The sequence below is a fragment of the Spodoptera frugiperda genome, chromosome 15, assembly GCF_023101765.2.
Source record: "Spodoptera frugiperda isolate SF20-4 chromosome 15, AGI-APGP_CSIRO_Sfru_2.0, whole genome shotgun sequence".
In the NCBI taxonomy this organism is placed as follows: Eukaryota; Metazoa; Arthropoda; class Insecta; order Lepidoptera; family Noctuidae; genus Spodoptera; species Spodoptera frugiperda.
Genome location: NC_064226.1, coordinates 3,992,236 through 4,017,267, shown reverse-complemented (window position 1 = coordinate 4,017,267; position 25,032 = coordinate 3,992,236). Strand labels below are relative to the sequence as shown.

Genomic DNA, 25,032 nt, shown 5'->3' with positions numbered 1-25,032 from the left:
CATTAGTTTTTGTCGAATAAAAAAAAATGTATATCTGCACTCTACGGAAGCTGCGGGCCCGCAACCGCGGCGGGCGCGGGTGAAAATCGCTCCGTGAGTTCTTAGCCTTACAGGGGCAAATTCTAATATCAATCCTTTGGTAATTTTTTGCTAGTACCACTATTATTTGAAATATTTTAGATTTAAATGCACAAAATATTTCATGTTATTTCCTTTGGTGTCTGATAGAGTAGGTGTTAGGTGTAAAGAAAATGAAAATTCAAAAGTAAAAACAAAAGTTTTATTAATAAAAATAGTAGCAATGCGTAACAATATCACCAGTCTTAGCTAAGACCCCGAGGTAATCATCGAGACACTGTGGTTGTTGTTATATTTACATAATACTATTAGCGTTCTTCACATAATATTTTATTTATCTCGTGTAATACTATCTGGATGGCAGGTGGGTTCACTTGATGAACTCAAGTCCGAGCGCTTGGCTCATGAAGCACAGGATGTCGGTGTGCTCGTCAATCTGAAACAATACAAAATCATTTCATCAAATCGTTCTTCATAATTTGGAAGACCACATTCCTAACGTATTTGCCTGAAAGCTTTCACCAAGAATACTTTATATGACGAGTGTATGACTTTAGTTTTTTTTCGCGGGTGCGTTTACAAACATACAATTTCAGTGACCAATTGAATTATTTATTAGTGACATTAGTTATCCGTGGGGGAATTAGATATTTCTAATTAATACACACCACGCCAAAGGAATAAATTACAAAAATTATAATTTAGTTTACTATTGTTACGTCGCCCATTAAAAGGCAGGCTAAAGGAAAGGACCGCCAATACTTACAATCTTAGCGGTGGGTTTCCCCCCTCCGTGGCCGGCCTTGGTGTCGACGCGGGCCAGTAGCGGGTGTTCCTGCGGCGTGTCGCGCGCGGCGTGCTGCAGCGCCGCGATGAACTTCAGCGAGTGCAGCGGCACCACGCGGTCGTCGTGGTCCGCCGTCAGCACCAGTGTCGCCGGGTACTGGATGTCTGGGGACGAAAATGGTTTATTTTTAATTCATAATCAACGTCTTTGTCTCGGTTGACATAGCTATATAGTTAGATATCACTGCGTAGAGTAGTGGATCCTTGAATATTTTTTTTAGTATTCTGTAGCTCAAGCACCACAGTCAAGAATGAAAAAATCACGACTGTCACTAAAGTAATATGATATTTCAGCAAATATGTTTTCAATAAGTAAAAACCGTTACAAAAGAAATTACCAAAATGAACCATATTTTAACAGAAACAAGTTTCTAGAACTTTAAATATGTATAAGCATCTTACCGCGAGTAGGCGTCTGTATGTTGTGTAGCGGCGAGTATCTGAGCAAGTATTCGAACTGCGTCTTGTTATCCGAGCTGCCGTAGTCGGACACCCACGCGTGCCCTATTGTGAACTTCTGGAATCTCAGCATGTCCAGCACTCTGGAATACAACAGACATACAATTACCGCACTTTGTTAAAGTTAAACATCTTTTGGTCGCTGAATAATGCTACAAACAGCTTGATTTTGTCTTCTAATGTAATGCTTTAGGCGTTATTTAAAATGTCGACCAATTATAATAAAACTAGACTTTCTTAGAGGAAATGGGCATAGATGTAGACATGTAGGTTACTCACCCGACCTGTACGATGGCAGCGCCATAGAGGTCAGGCCTCTGATTGATGCAGGCTGCCACCAGCAGCCCTCCGTTAGACCCTCCCTGTATAGTGATGAGTGAGGGCCTGGTGTACTTCTCCTCGATGAGATACTCCGCGGCCGCTTGGAAGTCATCGAACACATTCTGCTTGTTTAACAGACGACCAGCGTTGTGCCATCTCTCTCCGTACTCTCTGTGAATATGGAGATGAAATTCGCTTTAATAAAATCGAAGGAGAAAGAACTTGAATACAAGAATGTTTGAAAGAAATCTAACAATCGGATCGTCACATCAATTGTCTCAAGAATCTGAGAAATGTTTCATAATTTGTATTGACCTCTTTCGTTGGAAGTTTAGGTGGTGAGTTGATACATTTTTAAACTTTATATACAAGATAATTTATATCTACTGTTTTCTCTATTCGTAGATCAAGAATATAATTGAGTATCTCACCCTCCTCCTCGGATGTTGGGTATGGCGACGACTCCGTTGAAGTGCTGCATGAACACCAGTCGCGTGACGCTGAAGCTGGGCTGGATGTTGATGTTGAAGCCGCCGTAGCCGTAGATCAGGGCCGGGTTGGACCCGTCTTGTTCTAGACCCTGGGGAGGAAAATATTTGTAAACTTTGCAACATCCTGACTATTTATATAAATATAAAACAATAATAAAGTTTACAATATAAAAGTACATTATGACTGAAAGTAGTTAAGCAACTAACAACAATCGCATTTAATGTACACGAACTACATATTTTTTCGGTTATTCGTAAAATTGCTCAGTAGTAGCACGAAGTCTGGATTTGTAACCAGGCAATAGGCTCACCCCCTATTACATGGGACTTTTAGCAAAATTTTGAAAAGTAGATGTACATTATACAATGGCATTACATGCCGTAATGTGCACCTCTGCCTACTCCTTCCAGGATAAAAGGCGTGACGACTCAATTGCTTTCACACAATTTCGAAAGTTTAGGCTATTTATTCCTCTTTTATTCGTTACTTAAGTACATGAATGGAAGTGAATTCCTTACCTTCTTAGAAACGATGAACATAGGAACTTTAGTGCCGTCTTTGCTGTTGTAGAATATCTGCTTGGCTTCGTACTGCGACGCGTCGAAACCTTTCACCTTCACCTCTCTGAACACCTGTAAGACAACATAATAATAATTAGAAATGTCTCGTAAGTTATCGTTAATAATTGTAAGCAAAAGTGATTGTAATGTTCACCTCAGCCTACCCCTTCGGGGATAAAAGGCATGTGACGTTGCGGTGCGTTGCATTGATCTTATAAATAGGGATTTCTAATTTCTTTTAAATCTTAAATTACTTATATACAATAACAATATCCAGTGTTTTAAGTAACACCACAAATGCCAGGTAAACAATGTCAACGTAAACAGTTTCTAAGGGCTTAGTATGAGGTTCTATTGCGTTTAACGACATCGAAACCAGAGCTTTAGGCGCTCTGATTGGTTGGGTCATTCACACGGCCAAACAGAGCGCCAAACGCGCTCTCGTTCGTTTTCATTCAACGTAATGCAAACTTGTACTGAGGGTACTGTTTCTCTTAAATACTCGAACATTCAATAATATTTTGTCTAATCCGAATCCAACCGGAGACGGATTAGACAAAACGGATCGTTGTCGTTGTTCAGCAGTTAGAAGATACAAATTAAAAAAAAGAAATAACAGTCCTTACCGTAGGCACGTAGGGCTCGCTAGTGAAGTTGACGTGGTAGATGACTCCGGGCGAGAGGAACGACATGAAGTGGTAGAAGATCTCGGACTGCTCCTTCTTGCCGGAGAACCCGACCACGGAGCCCACGTCCAGGGGGAACGTCTGCAGCAACTTGCCCGACTTCATGTCGTGTAATTGGAGTACACTCTGCAATGTGGACAATACTTTGTGATAAAACTGCTGTTATTATAGTTTATTTATACTTGAATACATAGGTAATAAGATTTACTTTTTTTTTTTTTTCTTTAAAAAAAACGTTGCCCCAAACTAGGATTATCTTCTATGTCATAGTAGTAGTAGTTTACAAATATACAACTTCGTGTGTATGTACATGACACTTAGACCCGGAACAACAAATTCTGGATCACACAGAGTTGCTCCGCGACACGTTGTACGGCAGCTACTTGCCTTGCCACCGCGCCCACCGTGTAGTCAACCTTTAAGGTGTATTGTTCGAAAAAGCCAAAGGATATATTTATACCGACCGAAATAATGAATTATAAAGTTTAAAATAAAGACTCGCAAAACTAAGAAAGAAAATTGAGATCGAATTCACGACTGATACTCCTCCTTTTTTAAATAGGAACAAGACACTTATATACACGTTAACCTACCTTCACATCTCTGACGTAGTGAATGACCAACTTGTCGTTGTCCACAGCCGATGCCCAATCCAACACGTCGCTGGGGTGTTCCTGTAACATAACACATATAGTATAAGCAAAAAGGAACACTAATGTATGCTACTGTAGAGTACATTTTGCTTTGGTTTAGTAAGCAAAAATTAAATTAAATTAGATTTAACTGTATATAAGTGATATTAAGATTTCATCATTATCTACTCACAGGTTGAGTCTCTCTAAGGTAAATTCAACTTTATGCAAGTGAGTATAAGATGTCTTATTATTTACACTTATGAATATAAAGTTGTATAATAAATAGTTAACTTACAGGTATGAGGGTCTCCCAGTTGTTCTCGGTGGGGTTGTGCAGGTCGATCTTAATGAGCCTGTAGTTTGGAGCATTCTTGTTTGTGCGGAATATGCACACGGAACCTTCGTTTGTGATGTACTGAAATTAGAACACATTATTTTTAGAAAACGTTTCCATATTCAATTATTCTCTGTTTAATTTGCGTAAGAGAGCCATGCTTTGGTATGAATAAGTCGGCTCGAACGTAGTGATACTACGACCTTACAGGAAAACGACGTGTTTCACAATGTGAGTGAGGTTATCGGAGGCCAAAACACGTCCCAAAGGCTAACAACATACTTCTAACTCCTCAAGTGTTGAACGTGTCTATGTACGGCGCTGTTTGCTTACCATCAGAAGGCTTAGTACGAGTCTGTTTTAAGTTTAACGAGATCGAAATGAGAGCGCGTTCGGCGCTCTGATTGGTTGGTTCATTTGCGCTGGCCAATCAAAGCGCCGAACGCGCTCTCGTTTTGCTTTCGTTCAACGTAAAGCGAACTCGTACTAAGCGTACAGATATGAAATGAAATAAATTGAAAATTACCTCATAGTCCGCTTCGAACTTGTGCACGATCTGCGTGAGGTGTAGCTTGCCGTTGAGCTCAGGTTGCTTGGTGAGGTCGGCGTAGAACAACAAGTTGTCGCGGCAGTCCTTCACCGGCGACACGATCAGGTACTTGCCGCAGTCCGTCACCTCCGCGCCGCTGGAGTTATTAAGTAATATTGTGTAAATTATTTATTTTATAGACATATTTAAGATACCGGCAATTTACAATACTATTTAGTACTTAATTTCTAATGCGAAAAAGTATAGGCTATGGTACTATCCTATTACAAGTATGCTCTTAGTATGAGTTTGCGTTCGATGCTCTGATTGGTTGGTTTATTCTAGTTGTCCAATCAGAGCGTCGAACGCGCTCTCGTTTCGATTACTTTAAACGTAAAGCAAACTCATACTAAAGATATAGAACCAATTTCTAGGAACATCGATACAGTAGTAACATCCTAATTTAAAAAATAACTGAACTTGTCTAATACTATCTTTGCCTACTATAAATACAAAATACAATAGTTCCTACCAAATAACTATGTGCATGTAGTTTGTTCAAAGTGCAACAAAAACCAACGGTGTTAGGTACCACACTACAAAATACACAATTATTGCATAAACACTACAATTTACTGAAAAAAAGAACAAAATTGAAAAACAAAAAGTTACGCTCGTCTGTCTTCGCCCATGATTTGAGTATGAGTGTCACTGTAGATCAACAAGAATGTATTTGTTACACTTTGAACAAGAAGAAAGAATTGACAACGTCTACAAGCTTAATACAATTTTTGAACAAAAAACATGTTCATTGTTATTACTATCAAGCAATTTATACAAAAGTAAGAACAAAAATATAACTTTTAGTGTATAACTTACAAGAAAATACGTTTTTTTTTTTCTAAGTAAATAAGACATTTATTATTTACTTAAAAAAAAATGGATTAATTGTATAACTGTGCCTGCATATAAGCAACATAATTTATTTTGTTTATTCCAATTTTCATTTTTCCAAATGTTACTAACATAGTTTTTTAACATTTTGTACTACTAACTAAATATGGACATCTATCCGAAATAAACGTTATATTATATTATTATTTAAACATGTAATGTGTACTTACATCCTCCACAGAGGTTCCTCAGGGAACTCGACGACGATGACGTCCTGCGCTTGCGGCGTGTTGAGTCGGTGGTAGCACAGCTTCTGGTCGCGGTTCACTTCAGTCTCCGAGCCGTCAGTCTTGCCCGCCTGGTCTGGGTATCGCTGTAACATGTAACATGATAGTTACGAATAGTTACGATTTAATCCCACTATTGTAATTATATTATAAATGCGAAGTTGATTGGGAAAAGGGTATTGAGATATATAGAGATAGTACATTCTCACAAAATTCGCATTTTAAAAATTATTTTATTTAAAAAACCATACTATGATTTTAATTTTTTCCATGCAAAAAGTATTGAACGGGTACAAACAAATGTAGATTTTTAGACTAAACAGTTACGTCACGACAGTTATAAACTATATGCTTGTCAATCTAGTTCCATCATCAAATAAACAGAAACAGTTGCTATAAAGTATACAAAAAAAAAAAAAAAAAAACATATTAAAGCAACATTTTCCTCAATTTCTAAGGAAAAGAAATAAAGAACCAAATTAATATTAGTGGCACGTTCAATGACGTACAGACACGTGTTCTCTATGCTTTACACACGTGATCTGAATACATAAGGTAAGGAAATATTTTTTTTTATTTTTAACGATCTATCTATGTATGTATGTGTGTATGTATGAATATACTCACGGAATAGAACAGTCCCTTATTGTCCTTCGTCCAAGACATTGATGCAAATTTGACTTTTTCTAAGACTTCGTCGTAATCTCGACCTGTGGACGAAAGAAATTATTGTTACAGCTTTTGGTGCAACTAATTTGGTCTAGTATGAGTATAGTATGTATAGGATGGTAGAATTATGTTTGTATCATAATACATCTTCAGAAAGAAACAAAGGGATGATTTTAAAAGCATGAAGTTCAGTTTCACAATTTCAAATTTTTTTTTTACCTGTGGCAACATCTTTGAGATGTATAGTGATCCAATCGGAGCCGCTAGCGGACAGTCCGTACGCGAAGGTGTTGCCATCCTCCGTGAACCGACTGCCGGAGAGTGCGATGGTGCCGTCTTCAGACAACGTGTTAGGGTCGAGGAACACCCGGGGCTCGCCATCAAGGCTATCTTGTACGTATAGGACACTGGAACGAGAGGAGAAACAAGTTACAAATTGTGTCAGAATAATGATAAAGTTAACGTGTCTGTTGGATTTAATGATAAAAATGGAAATAATCCTTTAAAATATCTCTGTCCATACAGACTTATTTCTTTAGTAAAAACAAAAAATGCTTCAAAATATCCTATACAGACCTTTTCTTTAATATTATCTGAAATTAATACACACATGGATTAATGTTACACAACTGCAGAAATTGGTTCAGAATCAGAGTAGATTTAGAACCTAATAAGTAGTCGTTCAAAATAATTTCTGTTCAAGGCAATGATCAGAATCCCAAAAACAATAAAAACAATGAGAGCAACTTCAAACTTAGGGATATATATCTAGCCTGCTTCATAAAAAATTCTATAACTAATATTATAATAATATTGTCTAGAGACGGACTGACTGACTTTCTAATAAATCCACTAGGATAAGCATAACCGGATTTACTTTCACGACGACTTAATGACTATTATACAATCATAATAATAATATTATTTTGCGACGAAACTCTGTATACAAACAGGACATTCGTCTTATGTCGTCAACAACAACGAACGTCATGTTTACATGAACTTTTGAGGAAAGTTCTTCAACACGAGGATATTTTTACAAGGAAATACCTAAAAGGTCGTCCGCCGAAGCATCCAGTTTGTTTAGGTACATATAAGATTGCTATGCAGACAACTTTAGTCTGTAACTTTATCAGATTATAAGGTTGATTTTAGTCTGTGATGTTTTCAGAATAAAATATCTTAAAATAAATTTTAATTGACAGCCTCGTTGATCGAGTGGTTGTAAGTGGAACTGAAGGCAAGGGGTCTCGAGTTTGATTCCTGGGTCGGGCAAAATATAATTGGGTTCTTTTCGGTTTCAAAATTGTCAGTAGTAGCACAGAGTCTGGAATTCTCATTCTCAGTGTATGACAATAGGCCAAAACCCATTGGATGGAACTTATAACACAAATGGTGAAAAGAGCGTGTACATGTAATGTGCACCTCTGCCTACCCACTTTAATTTTAATCGACTTAAACCAATCTTATTTCAGAACTAGTTAACGTTTATAAGTATTATGCATTGCCAGATATACATTACTTTATTCTAAATAAAAAATATAACAGGAAAATAAACTTACTTTTGATTTTGTAAACCAGTATTTTTAAAGAAAAAGTATCTATTCCCCCTTCTGAAGGGACATGAGTATTTAGGGTAGTTCCAGAGCTCAGTTAGTCTCTGGTTGATGTCTCCCTTGACAGGGCAGGCGTCTAGGTATGGCCGTGTGATTCTGTTCTCAGCATCTATAAACTCTTTGGTTTCAACAGAGTCCGGGTCTTCTAACCAGCGGTACGGGTCTGCAATCTGTGGAAACAATATAAGAATTAAGGATTGGATAAAATATATCGATACTAATATTATACATGTTAATTGGAGTGGATGTTTGGTCACGAATCACGTTGGATTGGTTCAACAGATCTGGGTAAAAATTAGCAGCCTGTTCCTTGCTGGGCTATTCATCAGGAGATCTAATGTGGACTTTGTTTTTCCGACTTGCTGAGAACTGCAAGGCTTTCAACTTACATGGGCCAGAAGTTTGTGATGCTTCTGAAGATGGGGCTGTTGTTTCGCGCAGTGGAAAGGAATTTTGTAGTAAAATATTAGTTTCTCAATTCTTCAAAAAATAGTCTCTAGTAATGTAAGTAGCTGACAGAAGCTACTATGATATATTCTCTTATGATATATTCCCAAAGAAACTTTTTAGTATACTTATTGGCTTTATTTTTAAGTTTAGTCTCGCTGCTAAAAGTTGATTACGCGAATACACTCGTGCGCGCGCAAAATTTTGTTGTTTTGTATTGTAATAAAAATAAATAAAGAGTATACAAAAAAGTTTCTTTGGGAAAGCTGTTTGTAATCATGAGTACAATCACGTGTTTAAATATCGTTCACTAATTATACCAGTCACCCTAAATAGTATAGTTGACATAACTTTTAGTTTGAAAAACGTTCGTTATTCAATTACGGAGTATTACAGTGGCACCTCCAATTATCGGTAACAGGAAACATAGTGTACTTGTTTACAAACATACAATACGATAGCTATATTCAATCAATACACGTGGCTTTAATTATTAATTGCGATACGGACATACGGATACTTGTTTACTTAATACTTCATTCACGCAAACCTACCATTGATTCTGTGAGAAGAATATCAAATGTATGTTAAATTAAAAATAGAAAACTAGTGTTAAAATATTAATTTTGACATAAATGTGAAGGTTGAATATTAATTAAAATTCTATTTATAAGTTCAGACTATTAATTAAATATATTGGAATTTTGAGATAAATGCATCATTGTTTTTATACAGTTTTTTGCTGCAGACGTTCAATCATTCTTTATGACTTTCCTGGTCTGTTTCTAAGTCTTTTTTTAAGGGGGATAAAATCATCCAATTACTTCTCTCGTCTTGGGGAACCTACGACTGTATGGTCTTAAAATAATTATTTCCTTTTAAATGAATAATATCTTAAAAATAAATATTAAAAAAATGCAAACCGGTAAGATTTTTGGTACCTACCTAATTATAATTAGTATTAACAACAAAAAAAGACAATTCTTAGTTTGTGAAACGGCAAACTATGTTAATTATATGCAGTCTGTTATGTACTTACATAACGCTAACTTTAGATGCGGGCTTTGCTAATAAACATTTTGACGTAGTTTTGTAAAAAATGTTCCATTCCACATTTAGCCATTATTATCCTAGGTCCTAGCCTCTGATCCGGAGCTGCGGACTACCTAGCGGGTTTACCGGGGCTCCGGCTCGAAAAGCGGGAGTAGGAACGGGGTGGTTTTTAGTCAGCAAGAGGCTGACACTCCCTCTCGTCTCTCCCAAAGCGGGAGAAGACATTAGATGATTTTCCCCCCTTAAAAAAACAGCCTCATACACTCACTCATACTTATTACTAAGCCTTTCCTCATTTACCGCAGACCGCAGTGCACGTTTCGGTAAAGAAAGGCATGACTAGTAAGTAAGTACGTTATTTATCCCTCTACATATTATACAGAGACTTCCCCTTTCGTATGTCTGTATGAACCCGATAAATTCGAAAAATCCTAGACAGATATTTGTAAGGTTTTTCCTAACAGAAAATATGATTCTTGAGGAAGGTATAATACGTGTCAATTTTTTTGGTTTTGAAGCTTCGGGCTGAATGCTTGTCCAAATATTCATCATTCATTTTTGAATACCGAACATCAAGGAAAATTATATCAAGTAGTTGTGATTTGTCTCATAGACCATGAGCCTATTGCATTGTGAGCAGAATATCGATTAAAAAAACAGACCTTTAAGATTTACCCTATGCAAGGTTCTATAAAGGTTTGCGATATGCTGCGAGAATATTTAATACAAGGTAAACTTATTCACAGTTAGGGCTGTCAAGACGCCGTTTTAATGGCAAAGATGCCGAAGTAATTTTGCAATAAGATAATACGAAAAAATAAATTATGTTAGGTTATCAGCTAATTTGACATGAACTGTTTAAAGGTAGATTAATTAATTGCTCATTTTAACTCTGAATGCAAATTAGAAGAATTTTTCGATTTAGTGGTTCAGAAAATAAACTGGTGTTGGTGAGTTTACCTCAGTAGGCACCACAATCATGATGACAATAATACAAAAATCTTTGTCGTAATACAGAATTCATTTGATTACCCTACACACTTTTAGTAGGCATTCTATGAAGCGTGGCGGCACGGTCAATAAATCACTATTCGTGATTGACGTCAAAAACAATGCCTACAACAATCTGATGACGTAGGGTCATTGTTCAGACCGCAGAATCACTCATACATGGCTTGCTCACATCAGGATACCAAGCAAAAAAGAGACTCCAAACGACTCGCGATTCGATCGTGACTTAAAAAAGGTTGGACATTAATAACACTGGCCACACGTACATTTATTTCGAGATAACACACGAAGGAGGTTTTAACTTTTAACATATTCTTTTTTTTATCTCGACAGTTATCTTCGTTTCTAGAGACCATAAATTGAAAGCTAAAATTGCAGACACCGTGTTTCTGATTACATTAGGTTCGCGCAAACCGTTTTTCGAAACGGGTTTGTCTATATTCAGTTTTTTGAACTTTTGAGAGTTAATAGCATAGCTGTTTTAGCCATAAAATGCTGCAACGCGAAATAGATTTCCGTGATTATTTTCGTGCGGTTATTTTATTATTTTTTGAAGATATCAACGACTGGTTTCTGCTATTCTTTTGATAACCCTATTAATTGACCTCTAAGTTAAGCTGTTTGCCATCTATGTGTAAGGGGAATCCTGTTGATATTGAGAAAGTACTTCCCTTTTCCCGCACATGCCATTCCTGTTTTTAAACAAACACAATTTTATTTTTGTATAATTTGAGAAGAGAGGAGTAGGTATCCAATTATTTTTAATCTCTATAATATATAAAAATCAATTTCTGTTCGTTAGTCTCGCTAAAACTCGAGAACGGCTAGACCAATTTGGGTCTTGAAATTTGTCTTACAAATAAATTCAAGGAAGGTTTAAAGGTGAGAACAAAATGTTTAAGGCGGTACAAATTTTGCCAGGTCAGCCAGTTGTTTATAATTTTTGGAAGACAATCTTATTTAAGAAAATTCACCGGGAAAATGGAAGTTACATCCGTGCGAAGCCGGGACATACCGCAAGAGTAATAATGAAAATATACAGAGAATGTTATACACCAAAACACATCAAATAATATAATCAAAACCTATTACAGCCAAAACATTTCGTCACCAACATTTTATAGCTGAGATTTTATATTACCCATTTACATACCTATTATTTAAACGTGAAATGGCGAATCAATCGTCGTTTTTTGTATGCAATCAAACTAATAGTTCTGTCTGTTTATTCCACACAAACAGTTAGTAATTAAGTAAAAAACTTGGTATGGAATTGTTCTTGGAATAAATCCTCTGATTGACTTAGAACATTGATCCCGGATCTAAGTTATAGCAATTAGCAATCATAAATTCGGATACCGAGCTAAAGGTTACACTTAATTGTTAGTCTGTGAGGATCTATTATCTGATTTGATTAATATGGTACCTACATTATTAAGTTAGCAAGAAAACGCAACATGTTTTTTCGGTGTCCTGTTTACTTTAAAATAAAGTTAAGTCTTCTAGTTTCAGTATATTTAATTTATATTTATCCAATTCGAAAACGACTGAACACATGTTCATATGACTGACATTAGTAGACAAAGTGATTCACGAGGAGCCTTCCATGAGGAAGGAATTTTTAGGTTTAGTGTGAATTGGCAGAAATTAGTGTTAATATTGACGGTCAAATATTATAATATCAAGGACACTAATGTTATATAAACAAAAAATTAGAAGTCAAATATATTTGCATTTGCAAAACTAGGTACTTGGACACTTGGACTGACGAAACACTTCATTAGAGAGGCAATAACTATAATACTTATGTATTTATGTACATTATATACCTTGTTAGAAAACCAATCAACATGAATATGACACGTACAACAAAAATAAGATCATAACGAGAGCATTTGACCGTGAAATTAGTTTAAAAAAATGTTATTATGTATTACTTTTTTGGTTGATGCAGTGCACTGTCCTTAGCTAGCGGGCCGATCGATTTATATGGAAATTACGTGCCTCCAGATACTCGATACGTAAACACGTATTTATGATAATAGGCCGGCGGAACGAGCTTTTGAAGCAGTTCCCTCACGACTTTTCATGTTATTTATATAAAATTTACTTTGTTTTTTATCATTATAATTGAGTAAATATTAGTTATATCACATCAACATAGAAGAGGAATGTTACTACAAGATCATTAGTGGATTAAATTATAGTTTATTAACAGTAAGTACAGCTCAGGCGTACGTCGTATCCCTCATAACAATTTAGTACCATCGCATCACAGCTTGTTGTCGTCTATTACGACAATTAATGCGCTAATCAAACTGTACCTATACCAGTTGTTTACAACATTGTTTACTTACATACATGCCTTATTGCCAGCGTATAGGACACATAATTGCATGCAATTGGGATGTGTAGAAGTACGGTAATTGTAATTGTAACTCTTGAGATAAATATTGATTGTTTAATTGTTTATAATTCAAGGATGAGTATATAAATGGTGTAAATGTTTAGAATATAATACAGTACCTTAGTGCCGTGGTAGTCATCGATGACGCTCTCATCCCTCCTCGCCTCCGGGTACGGGAAGGCCATTATTGTTTTCTCCGGGGCTGAAGTGGATGCGCGCGCGCACTGCAACAACGCACACACTGACACAACACACGCATATTCAAAAACACGCATGGCGAACCTTGCGCGCTCTAACACTCGGTAAAGACTGGCCGCCTTCGGGGAAACCAACGACTTATATGGTAACACCATCGGAGCCAACCAACCGTGTTGTAGCTTTTATCGTCTTTCTGGCGACACTCCGAAAATACTTCACTATTCTTCAAAGACATTTCTTGTTATTTTCTATCAAATACTGACGTGAGTGAATTTGTTATATTTTTTTTCTGGTTGTTAGCAACCAGCTAAGTTTTTTCTTAGCCACCAAACAGGTTTGTTTGAGAAGAATACATACTCAAAGACGCCGTTTAATTAACACCGATCGATGACGTGATAAAACGGCGTGATAATAAATTGATTATTAAACGAAAAAATAAAAAGATCACTTAAGTAATTGGGTAAAAAACTTCTAATGAATTTTATACTGTTATATTCGGAAAAACCGACTAATCTTGTTAAGATTCTCAACCAATTTTTTGTTGTGTCTTAAGAGAAGCATAAAATATTTGGAATTAGGTATACTCTGCGAAAATTTTAAATGAAGCCCGCTACAATACCACTGCGAAACACTACGGGCTTATGCATATTCAAGCTGAGGTTGTCCTTGCTCCTTAAACCGGATTACAGTAATGTTGTTTGGAAACAAAAATAGGAATAGCTGAAGTTGCCAAACGAGCCCTTTTCAACCAACTGTATTTCTCTTTACCGTTAGTTTATTCCAACTAGGATCTGATATATTAATAATAAGCTTGTACAAACTTTAGTTCTGATATCGAATAAGAGTTTGAGATTTTGAAAAAATCACATTCAGGATATTAAATATGTCTTCATAACAAATGTCAAGGAATAAATAACGTAGCTAAGTTACAGTTAACAGTGCACACACGTGCTTAAAGGGCTTAGTACGAGTTTGTTTTACGTTTAGCGAGATGGAAACGAGTCCGCGTTCGGCGCTCTGATTGGTTGGTTTATTCGTATCGGCCAATTACGGTGTCGAGTTTGACTGTCAACAATAGGGATGATGACGGGGTTTAAAAATTAAAAATCTGTTTAGTCCGTCAGTTAGGTAATGAAAAAATATTAGACACGTATTTTTTATATTTTATTGTATTACTAGCTTTTGCCCGCGACTTCGTTCGCGTGGAATAGTGACTTCCGGCAAATTTTTGGTTTTAACCACATAGTTCCCGATCTCGCGGGATCTCTTCAAAAATGAGATGTGGAAGATATTCCAGGGAACTCTTCAAAAATCAACATAATGAGCTCTGCGTTTGATTTTAATAGATGTATACTCACCAGTGGCGTAGCGTAGTGGGGGCGGCAGGGGCGGCCCGCCCCGGGCGGCACTTTTTAGGGGGCGGCAAATTTTAAACAATAAATAATAAAAATATTTTGTAAATATTTCAACCATTTTATATTTTTTTCGCAACTAGAGATCGGAGAAAGTAGTGATAGTGGGGATGGAACCTTTAACGAGTGGTCCTGCCCCGAGAGGGAACCTTTAGATAGAGTCGACTGTACAAATTTGGACCGAATAAAATGAGCTTACTCTTTAGGCGTAGTCCCGAAATTATGGAAGACGGCCTTGGTCCATCCGATCCCTAAACAAAAACCGGCCAAGTGCGAGTCAGACTCGCCCATATAGGATTCCGTAACAGCAAGTAGATGACATAATATAAAAGTTGTAAAATAACTTGGTTTTACATAGTGTTTGTATCAACGACAAAGTTATATTTGCGGTTTTTGAAAATATTTTATTTTTTAAAAAACTAATAATGATATTTGGTTCAAACCAATTTTCGTTGTTAGTTTCGATTGAAATCTACAGCATATATTTATTTTTGTTTTCTCCTTCTCTTATTTTAAAAGTTAGAGGGGGGGGGGACACTCATTTTTCCACTTTAGTAGCGTCTAACTTTCAAACGGTTAATTTTGACGAAAGATGGTTTTAAGAACCTTAATGTCTTTTTTAAAGACCTATCCATAGACACCCATTATGGATATGATAGCTGAAATTTTTTTTTAATCCGTCCATGTATGGAGTGCCCCCTTTTAATTTTTAAATTTATTAATTTTTATTCAAAATTCGAATAGCGGTTACCGAAATACATCAACCCTCAAAGTTTCAACTATGTAGGCCCAACGACATACGGACGGACGGACGGACAGACAGACAGACAGACATGACGAATCTATAAGGGTTCCGTTTTTTGCCATTTGGCTACGGAACCCTAAAAAGGCGATAGAACAAGTCCGTCGAACAGACCGATAGCCATAACTCCCTCTTCTCGAAAATAATGGAATCCATTATTAACTGCCCGCTCTTGCGGTACCTAGAGGATCACCAGCTACTCAGTGACCAGCAATACGGTTTTCATAAAGGTCGATGGGCTGGGGATCTTCTGGTTTACCTGACACACCGTTGGGCACAGGCGATCGAATCTAAGGGGGAAGCGTTGGTAGTTAGCTTGGACGTGGCGAAAGCCTTCGACCGGGTTTGGCATAAAGCGCTTCTTTCGAAGCTTTCTTCCTATGGTCTTCCCGAGAAATTGTGCGAATGGGTCTACTGCTTCCTTGCAGACAGAAGCATTAAGGTCGTTGTCGACGGTTAATGCTCCGACTCTCTGTCTGTAAACGCAGGTGTCCCTCAAGGTTGCGTGCTATCACCTACCTTGTTCCTCCTCCATATCAATGATATGTTGCAAATCAGCAGCATTCATTGTTATGCGGATGACAGTTCAGGTGATGCCTATTATGCCCGGTTTACATTATTCCAGTCCAGCGATCCAGTCCAGTACTGGATTGCTTACTGGAAAAATGTAAACCGGCACTGGAATGAACTGAATCCAGTAAGCATTCCAGTCCAGTAACTGGATTCGCGGTCTACTTTTCGGTCCAGTGCGATCAATCCAGTGCAACTGGAATAATGTAGACGGCCAATCCAGTGCCATTCCAGTGCTGACGAAGTACACACGTGTTGGTTGTTTTTGCGGACTTTTTTTGCGAAGAAAAAGGATTTAACAATGGTGAAGAAGTTATCAGAAGTTTTGGCAATCAAAACATACGACTGAGGCTTCTGTAACTATCTCCAGTAGATAAAAAAGAAAGAGTGACTTCTAATTTTATTTTTGCGGGTAGAACAACGTATTCTTACGCTGGATATTAATAGAAACTAATGATAACAGTTCTTCAAAGTTTTCTGCTGTCATTCTCAGTGCCAGTCTATATTCATTGGGATCTTCTACCTTCAGTTGTTGCAAAAGCATTACTGACCCTCCTTTTTGATCTCTTTCGCTGATCCAATTTCTCACCCAAATCCGTTCCTTTTTTTTAGTTCCTTATCAACCTCATTAATAACTTCTTGTAGCAAGAGTGATTGAGCACGTTTAAAACATTTTCGAAACTGATCTATTCTTGAAATCATTGTCACTGTAGTGTTCACACTTCAACGGCTTCTAAATAACTGGAATAATGTAGACGTAACAGATCCAGTCCAGTAAGCAATCCAGTACTGGACTGGATCGCTGGACTGGAATAATGTAAACCGGGCATTATACCGGCTGCACTAACATTTCTCGGGAAAACGTCATCGAGAACCGAAACATACTTGTATCTGAAATCGAGACTTCTTTGCGGAGAATCTCCGATTGGGGTGAACTTAATTTTTTCCAGTTTAACCCTACTAAGACACTGGTCGGCGTGTTTAGCCCGGTATTAGAATTGGGATACTTGGCATCAACATTTCGAGCGACGTCCATATCCGTGGCCATCTAGAGGATAAGGCTAAATTATCCTCGAAAAAGCTTGGTGTGCTCAACAGATCAAGGCAGTATTTCACTCCAGCCCATCGCCTGCTTCTATATAAGGCGCAGGTTCGGCCCCATATGGAATACTAGTCTCATCTGTGGTCCAGTACCAGGTTCATCCTCTGGACCGCGTTCAGCGGCGTGCGAATCGGATTGTTGAGTGGCAGGAAATTTAAAACCGACTTGACACTTTGGCAATGCGTAGAGATGTAGCTTCGTTGTACATTATATCGCCTATACCACGGGGAGTGCTCTGATTCATGACTGTTCTCGCCGAAAAGTTCTTTATTATGAACTAGCTTTTGCCCGCGACTTCGTTCGCGTGGAATAGTGACTTCCGGCAAATTTTTGGTTTTAACCACATAGTTCCCGATCTCGCGGGATCTCTTCAAAAATGAGATGTGGAAGATATTCCAGGGAACTCTTCAAAAATCAACATAATGAGCTCTGCGTTTGAATTAATAGATGTATACTCACTTAGGGCATTGAAAAAATAGTTTAAAAACGGACTTAAACTAACTTAAAACTAAAGAAAGCTACGAATTACGAATTTATAACAATTAAAAAAGAAACTATATTACAACCTATCCTCTATGCTATAATAACCAAGCTTAAACTAAATAATTTAAAAGAAACGACTTAAATCTAATCTAATTAAAAAAAAAATTAGACTTACAATTATATTAAAAAAACTAACTACAGTAACTACTAATAATCGATATCAAACTAAACCTACGTTAAATAGTTTAACCAAAAAAACAGGAAAACCCAACAAATAAACTTAACAATTTACAAATACAACGAAACCAATTTATTTAGATTATACGAAACAGCAGGACCACTACAGACAAATAATCATACGACTGATAATACACTTTTTCTACGATAGTACCGAAGCGCTCGGCCGATACCCAACCAAATGAATGTAACGAAACCATAGCGCGATCTATTTCGATCCCAACGCCATCTATCGAGGATAAAGACAACTTGGATTATTTATTTATACTCCGTTCGGGCATTTTCTTTGTACTAAAAGTTTAATTATATTGATATTATTTTTTTCATACCTTTTTACTATTTATTTACTTTTTTTCGATGAATTAAAACAATAACATGAACCGAAGTCGTGTAACGATTGACATAGAATTATCTATACTCCGTTAGAGCATTTTCTTTGTACTAAATGTTTTATTATATTGATATTATTTTTTTCATACCTTTTTACTATTTATTTACTTTTTTTCGATAAATTAAAACAATAACATGAACCGAAGTCGTGTAACGATCGACATAGAATTATTTATAAATAATTTATTTCTTATTTTTATTTTTTGATTTTTGAAATAAAAATATATCTATGTCCTTTCTAAGGTTCTAAACTATATCTGTACCAAATTTCAACCAAATCCGTCAAATAGTTGCGGAGATTAATGGTATAAGCATAGAATGTTCGACGTGATTCTTTAATTTGACATAACTTTTTTATTTATGAACCGATTGACATGAAACAAACACTAAATGTAAATTTAAGCATCCCACAATATATTCGTGAAAACCGCATCCAACTCGGATCAGCCGTTTCTGAGATTAGCGCGCACAGACGAACAGACAAACAGACAAACAGACAAAAAAAAAGTTAATTACATTTTTGGGTTCGACATCGACATAACAATAACCCCTGCTATTTTTTTTATTTTTATTTTCAATGTACAGACAGCACTTTTCTACGATTTTATTATATGTATAGATATAGATGTATGTAATGTGTAGTATACATTAAATTAAAATACCTAAATAAGGGGCGGCAAAATTGTCTTCCGCCCCGGGCGGCCGACACTCACGCTACGCCACTGATACTCACTTAGGTCATTGAAAAAATAGTTTAAAAACGGACTTAAACTAACTTAAAACTAAAGAAAGCTACGAATTACGAATTTATAACAATTAAAAAAGAAACTATATTACAACCTATCCTCTATGCTATAATAACCAAGCTTAAACTAAATAATTTAAAAGAAACGACTTAAATCTAATCTAATTAAAAAAAAATAGACTTACAATTTTATTGAAAAAACTAACTACAGTAACTACTAATAATCGATATCAAACTAAACCTACGTTAAATAGTTTAACCAAAAAACCAGGAAAACCCAACAAATAAACTTATTAATTGACAAATACAACGAAACCAATTTAGAATATACGAAACAGCAGGACCACTACAGACAAATGATCATACGACTGATAATACACTTTTTCTACGATAGTACCGAAGCGCTCGGCCGATACCCAACCAAATGAATGTAACGAAACCATAGCGCGATCTATTTCGATCTATCGAGGATAAAGACAACTTGGATTATTTATTTATACTCCGTTCGGGCATTTTCTTTGTACTAAAAGTTTAATTATATATATATAGATATTATTTTTTCATACCTTTTTACTATTTATTTACTTTTTTTCGATGAATTAAAACAATAACATGAACCGAAGTCGTGTAACGATCGACATAGAATTATCTATACTCCGTTAGAGCATTTTCTTTGTACTAAATGTTTTATTATATTGATATTATTTTTTTCATACCTTTTTACTATTTATTTACTTTTTTCGATAAATTAAAACAATAACATGAACCGAAGTCGTGTAACGATCGACATAGAATTATTTATAAATAATTTATTTCTTATTTTTATTTTTTGATTTTTGAAATAAAAATATATCTATGTCCTTTCTAAGGTTCTAAACTATATCTGTACCAAATTTCAACCAAATCCGTCAAATAGTTGCGGAGATTAATGGTATAAGCATAGAATGTTCGACGTGATTCTTTAATTTGACATAACTTTTTTATTTATGAACCGATTGACATGAAACAAACACTAAATGTAAATTTAAGCATCCCACAATATATTCGTGAAAACCGCATCCAACTCGGATCAGCCGTTTCTGAGATTAGCGCGCACAGACGAACAGACAAACAGACAAACAGACAAACAGACAAACAGACAAAAAAAAGTTAATTACATTTATGGGTTCGACATCGACATAACAATAACCCCTGCTATTTTTTTTATTTTTATTTTCAATGTACAGACAGCACTTTTCTACGATTTTATTATATGTATAGATATAACAGAAACAGAAAAGAATTATAAAACGAATCAAAGAATAGGATGGGAGCTAATAAGTTCACTATTGAGTATAAAACGTACACAAAAGTGACGTCACGCGATATTTCAAATCAATATATCGTCGAAAGTACTTGTTTCCAAAAAAAAAAACGTGTCTAACGTTAACGTCGTAAGGGCTAGTTCAGACATGCGGGAACAGCGCGGAAACCGCGCGGTAACGGTGCGGGAACAGCGCGGTTATGTCTGAACGATTACTTAATAACTCATACAAATAAGACCCGCGCGATTTCCATGCGATTCTGAAATCGCGCGGTTCCCGTCGTGTCTGAACTAGCTCTAAAATGGACAGGATGGACATTAAAATAAAAATTAGTCATCTACCCTGGTGTACCTATGTGAAACTATTGGTCCTAGAACGATGAAACTTTTCATGTAGGCTCCATAGGGAACACTAGCAAACAGGAACCGAAAAACGTGTATAAAACACGTACAAAGTCAAAACCTAGTAGTCTATTCAGGTATTTACTGCAATATCTTGGACTTGGACCTCATTGCTAACACAATCTGTTCAGTTTTTTCTCGTAATTCTAAGCATGTCTATCAGAATTCGACACGCACACATACTCTTATCGTAGTATTCGTAGCTGTTGTAAGTTAGTTATCGCACGCAATTACGTGTTAAATTAATCGGGTTTTATTAACAAAGAGCTCAGTTTAAGATCATGGGCCCGATTACGCCCACCACATCCCGACTGGCCGGTGCAGTCTTGTTAAATTCCTGAGAAAAATACGTTTCGCTGTAGATTAGTAGTACAGCGTCGTAGTTATACATATTACGTAGGAACTATCAATAAAGCTGAATCACCGAAATGTATGTTCGCTTATAACTCCCGAACTATTTGACCAATTTGTGTAATTTTTTGCTTGGTCATAATCATTTTATTAGGATAAAGTTTGTCCAAAAGAAAATAATCACATTATTCACTAGAAACATCGGAAAATAGGAGCCGGCGAAGCTGGGGTGGGCTGCTTGTTTATATTTACATGCAAGTATGAGTTTATAAAAAGGTTAGACATGGTTTTTCTGATTTCTGTAGCCGAAAGGTGAAAAGAAGCAGATATTTTTAGGATAAAGCAAAGTATAGGTAACGAAGTGAGATTTGCCAGAGAATCATTTTAAAACATGATTATAACTATAAGATTAAATATAATATAGTATAGGTGGAGGAAACAACAATTTAAACTTGGTTATTGCCAAATATCCTAAAGGTCGATTCAAATGTAGTTTTATTTTAGGTAAGGTAGGTAAATTGATAGTTCCTACAGATGTGAATATCGTGCATCAATACATCGGTTACATCTAACTGGAACTATTCTATTTTAGACACTAACAAAACCTATTTAAAGTCTAAAATCTAATATAAATCTAATTACAGTTGAACTTACGTGTGTCTGTTATATTTCGTTACGAAATCGGTGAAAGTTGCTGATATAATTAAATTTGTACGTGCACTATGCTACACTGGGTGTTCGTTATTATTCGATAATGTATTGCGAGTTGAGCACGACCGAATGATAACTGGGGTAAATAGGAGATAACTGCAAGACTCCGTACACATTGGAGATAGACGTGATACACACAGACAAATGTTTGATAGCATAGCGTAGGTAGGGTTTAAAAATAAATCGTTACTAGTAATAAAGAAGAACTTGATTGTCTGTTTATGCATTGAAGAGGCTGCGAAACTATCGGATTGATTTGAAAATTTGTTTTATCATTAAAAAGCTTACATACATAATCTTATGCCTTTCTCCCATAGGGGTAGACAGAGACAATGGGACGCCAATTGCTATGAATCTTAAATACTTCTTTCGCCGCATCAGCAGTCTTTTTATTTTAGTCGTTTAGAGTACCTATAATTTGGCCCTTCTTTAAGAGGTATAAGCCTATCTGGTCAATATAATATGTCCATCTGAGGCGCCCTCTACCGACACAAGCTCATTCTCTATTGGAAAGGTTTATTATGTTTTGAGGAATAACATGCTTATTTTTTAATTTTTGTCTCGTATTTTCTGCACAACATTTCTTATACGCGGGCGAAGCCGTTGGACAACAGCTAGTGTTGTAATTTTTTGTACGAATACTGAAATTCTATTTACATTTCTGCGGTTTTTCGTGTACGTCTTCAATAACAGTCATGATAAAAACGCTTGGCGTCATATTGCAGAAATATTTTTTTTATTTATATTAAAATATTGCTTTAATATTCAAAAGGGCCTTCGGTGTATTTGAAATAAATAATTTTGACTTGACTTTGATTAAATGTTGTGTAATATTTTAGTAACAGAAATCTGTATTTAGTAAAATTATCCTCACGATGGCATGTCGTGGTGGCCTGCTTCTTCCGCATTAGAGTGTGGGTTCGAAACTTACCAATGGCAAGTACCAATGTGACGTTTTCCGAGTTATATGTAGCTTCTAATATTATTTAGACACCACTGAAAAACGGTGAAGGAAAAACATCGTGATGAAACCTAGGCTTATAATTTCTAATTATATGTTTGAAATCGGCAATCCACATTGAGCAAACATGGTGATTAATGCTCAAACCTTCTTCATGTGAAAAGCGTTTTGATCAGCAGTGGCCACATATAGGCTGATGATATGATCCTCAGGATTAAATATTTCTAGTAGTTTGCTATAATTGAGTATCCCCTCTTTGATTGTATAAGACTTAAACACAACACATTCCAAGACAAAGTAACTAGCTTATCTGTCACCACGCTTACTAAGAACTTTGATAAATGAAACTAAAACTGGTTTAAATAATGGATTTTCTTTTTCTTTAACAATTACATACTTATTTTCTTTTTACACCTTCCATCTTTTATTGTGAATAGAAAACTTACTAACTACTTATAATAACATTTCTATATTTTTTTAAGAAATAAACGTAAGTGTGCTACTTGGAAATAGATTTAAAAAAAGATTAACCAATTCATATATTTACTAATACTAATAAAAATATATTAGTCATTGACCACAAGCTGACTATAAGAACCAGCAACCAACATAAGGCAGTTGGATAAAATCGAAAAATGAATCAAGTTTGCAGAAAATTATTTTTAGACTGTACAAAGGAAACGGTATGAGTATTGTTATCTGGCATGGAGGATGACAATATGTCCTATTGTTATAGTCACGATACTAGATATAGAACTATAAAGATAGCTTTTGTATGTAGATAGTATAGCGACTTGTTGACATAGCGCTCAACTTAATATTCGAACAAACTCTACATTAGAAGATAGATAAATAAACTTAATGGTAGAATGAAATAAGATTTGCTGGTTAAAACAATGTTAGGGTGCAAATCTAATAGGTTTATGACATTTCTTAAACAGAAAACTTGAATTGGGAATTTTCATAAAGGTGTTTATACTAACCTTATATGTCATCTCCATCAAATAGGACAGATGTGAAGGACTCCCAACCAGCATGCAAGTTTGTAATGATGCGTGAGTGTAGAGAAAGAATGATTGTGCAAAGACAATGATGTGTAGTGTTATAAAATTTGTATCTACCCCCATAAGGTCAACTATTTCTTACTTGTAGCTGTAATTAATAATTTATTCCCAGTTACAAACTTGTACTAAAATCACATTGTATGTACTGGACTTATTGGTTTTAAAAAATAATCAGTTTTTTCGGGGTAATTTATATAAACATTTGTAGGTCTTGTTTCTAAAAGTCATGAACTGATAATTTAGTACTTGTTTGTTAGAATACATTGACACAAATAGAACAAGGTTGTTCATTAAACATCCAAACAGACCCATAAACAGGCAGACACAATGTCTTATTAGAAATCAACATCCAATGTACTTGTATGAGAATCAAACAACACTTCCAATAGGGGACAATAGCGAAGTTAAGCGACTGTCCCACTCCGACAGCGCAAACGAGATTTATCGATGTAGAAATAAGGTCGACAATAAGTCGCACAATCTAACGGATATGCCACTTATCGGAAATTAGTAAATTACACTTACAAAGTGACTGACAATTTTTCTCAAACAACTTTAAGGTTATTTTGTCTTATATCAAACTTATCTTTTTAATGCTGACACAAATAATCAAATTTTAATATTGTAGCGGGAAACTGGCACACTAAATAAGTAGGACAATGAGTTCAAATTCAAATTCTTATCGTAAAAATCTGCCGCATATTGTATTAAAGTTAGCAATGTAAACAATACTATAACTTACCAATATTCTTTGGCTGGTAACAAAATTTGTTGTAGTATGAGCACGAGTGAGTATTTTTTGTTGTTTCGGCGTAAATACGGGTATTTTGGTAGTAATACGGCAATGATTAGCAAAAAAGCGACGCACCGCCATGCAATTTGACATTGTTACGGCTGTCTTGCCAGCTTAAAATTTTTGTTAAAAATGATGTCAATGTCAAAATTAAAAAAATTGGTAGATTTTTTGAAGTTCTTAT

The 25,032-nt window shown here is 35.8% G+C and overlaps 1 protein-coding gene and 1 long non-coding RNA gene across 4 annotated transcripts; both read right to left on the bottom strand.

Moving 5' to 3' along the window:
- Positions 1–266: 266 nt before the first annotated feature.
- LOC118272280 (prolyl endopeptidase) lies at positions 267–24,966 on the bottom strand. 3 transcript variants are annotated; one of them, XM_035588685.2, is made up of 16 exons: positions 24,798–24,966; positions 13,444–13,548; positions 8,353–8,576; positions 7,010–7,197; positions 6,749–6,831; positions 6,065–6,207; positions 4,938–5,097; positions 4,373–4,492; positions 4,036–4,116; positions 3,383–3,568; positions 2,715–2,828; positions 2,136–2,284; positions 1,663–1,875; positions 1,327–1,466; positions 845–1,029; positions 267–514 (listed from the first exon to the last, which is right to left on the bottom strand). In XM_035588685.2, the coding sequence occupies exons 1-16, from the start codon at positions 24,939–24,941 to the stop codon at positions 449–451; spliced, it is 2,301 nt and encodes a 766-aa protein (XP_035444578.1). In that variant the 5' UTR covers positions 24,942–24,966; the 3' UTR covers positions 267–448. The 3 variants fall into 3 exon arrangements, with proteins under 3 accessions (XP_035444578.1, XP_035444583.2, XP_035444584.1); XM_035588690.2 differs by lacking the exon at positions 24,798–24,966 and adding an exon at positions 23,975–24,089; XM_035588691.2 differs by lacking the exon at positions 24,798–24,966 and adding an exon at positions 21,974–22,128.
- On the bottom strand, positions 18,577–20,429 carry LOC126911511 (uncharacterized). Its single transcript, XR_007706029.1, has 2 exons — positions 19,830–20,429; positions 18,577–18,607 (listed from the first exon to the last, which is right to left on the bottom strand). It is a non-coding gene; the product is annotated as an uncharacterized LOC126911511 (long non-coding RNA).
- Positions 24,967–25,032: the final 66 nt, after the last annotated feature.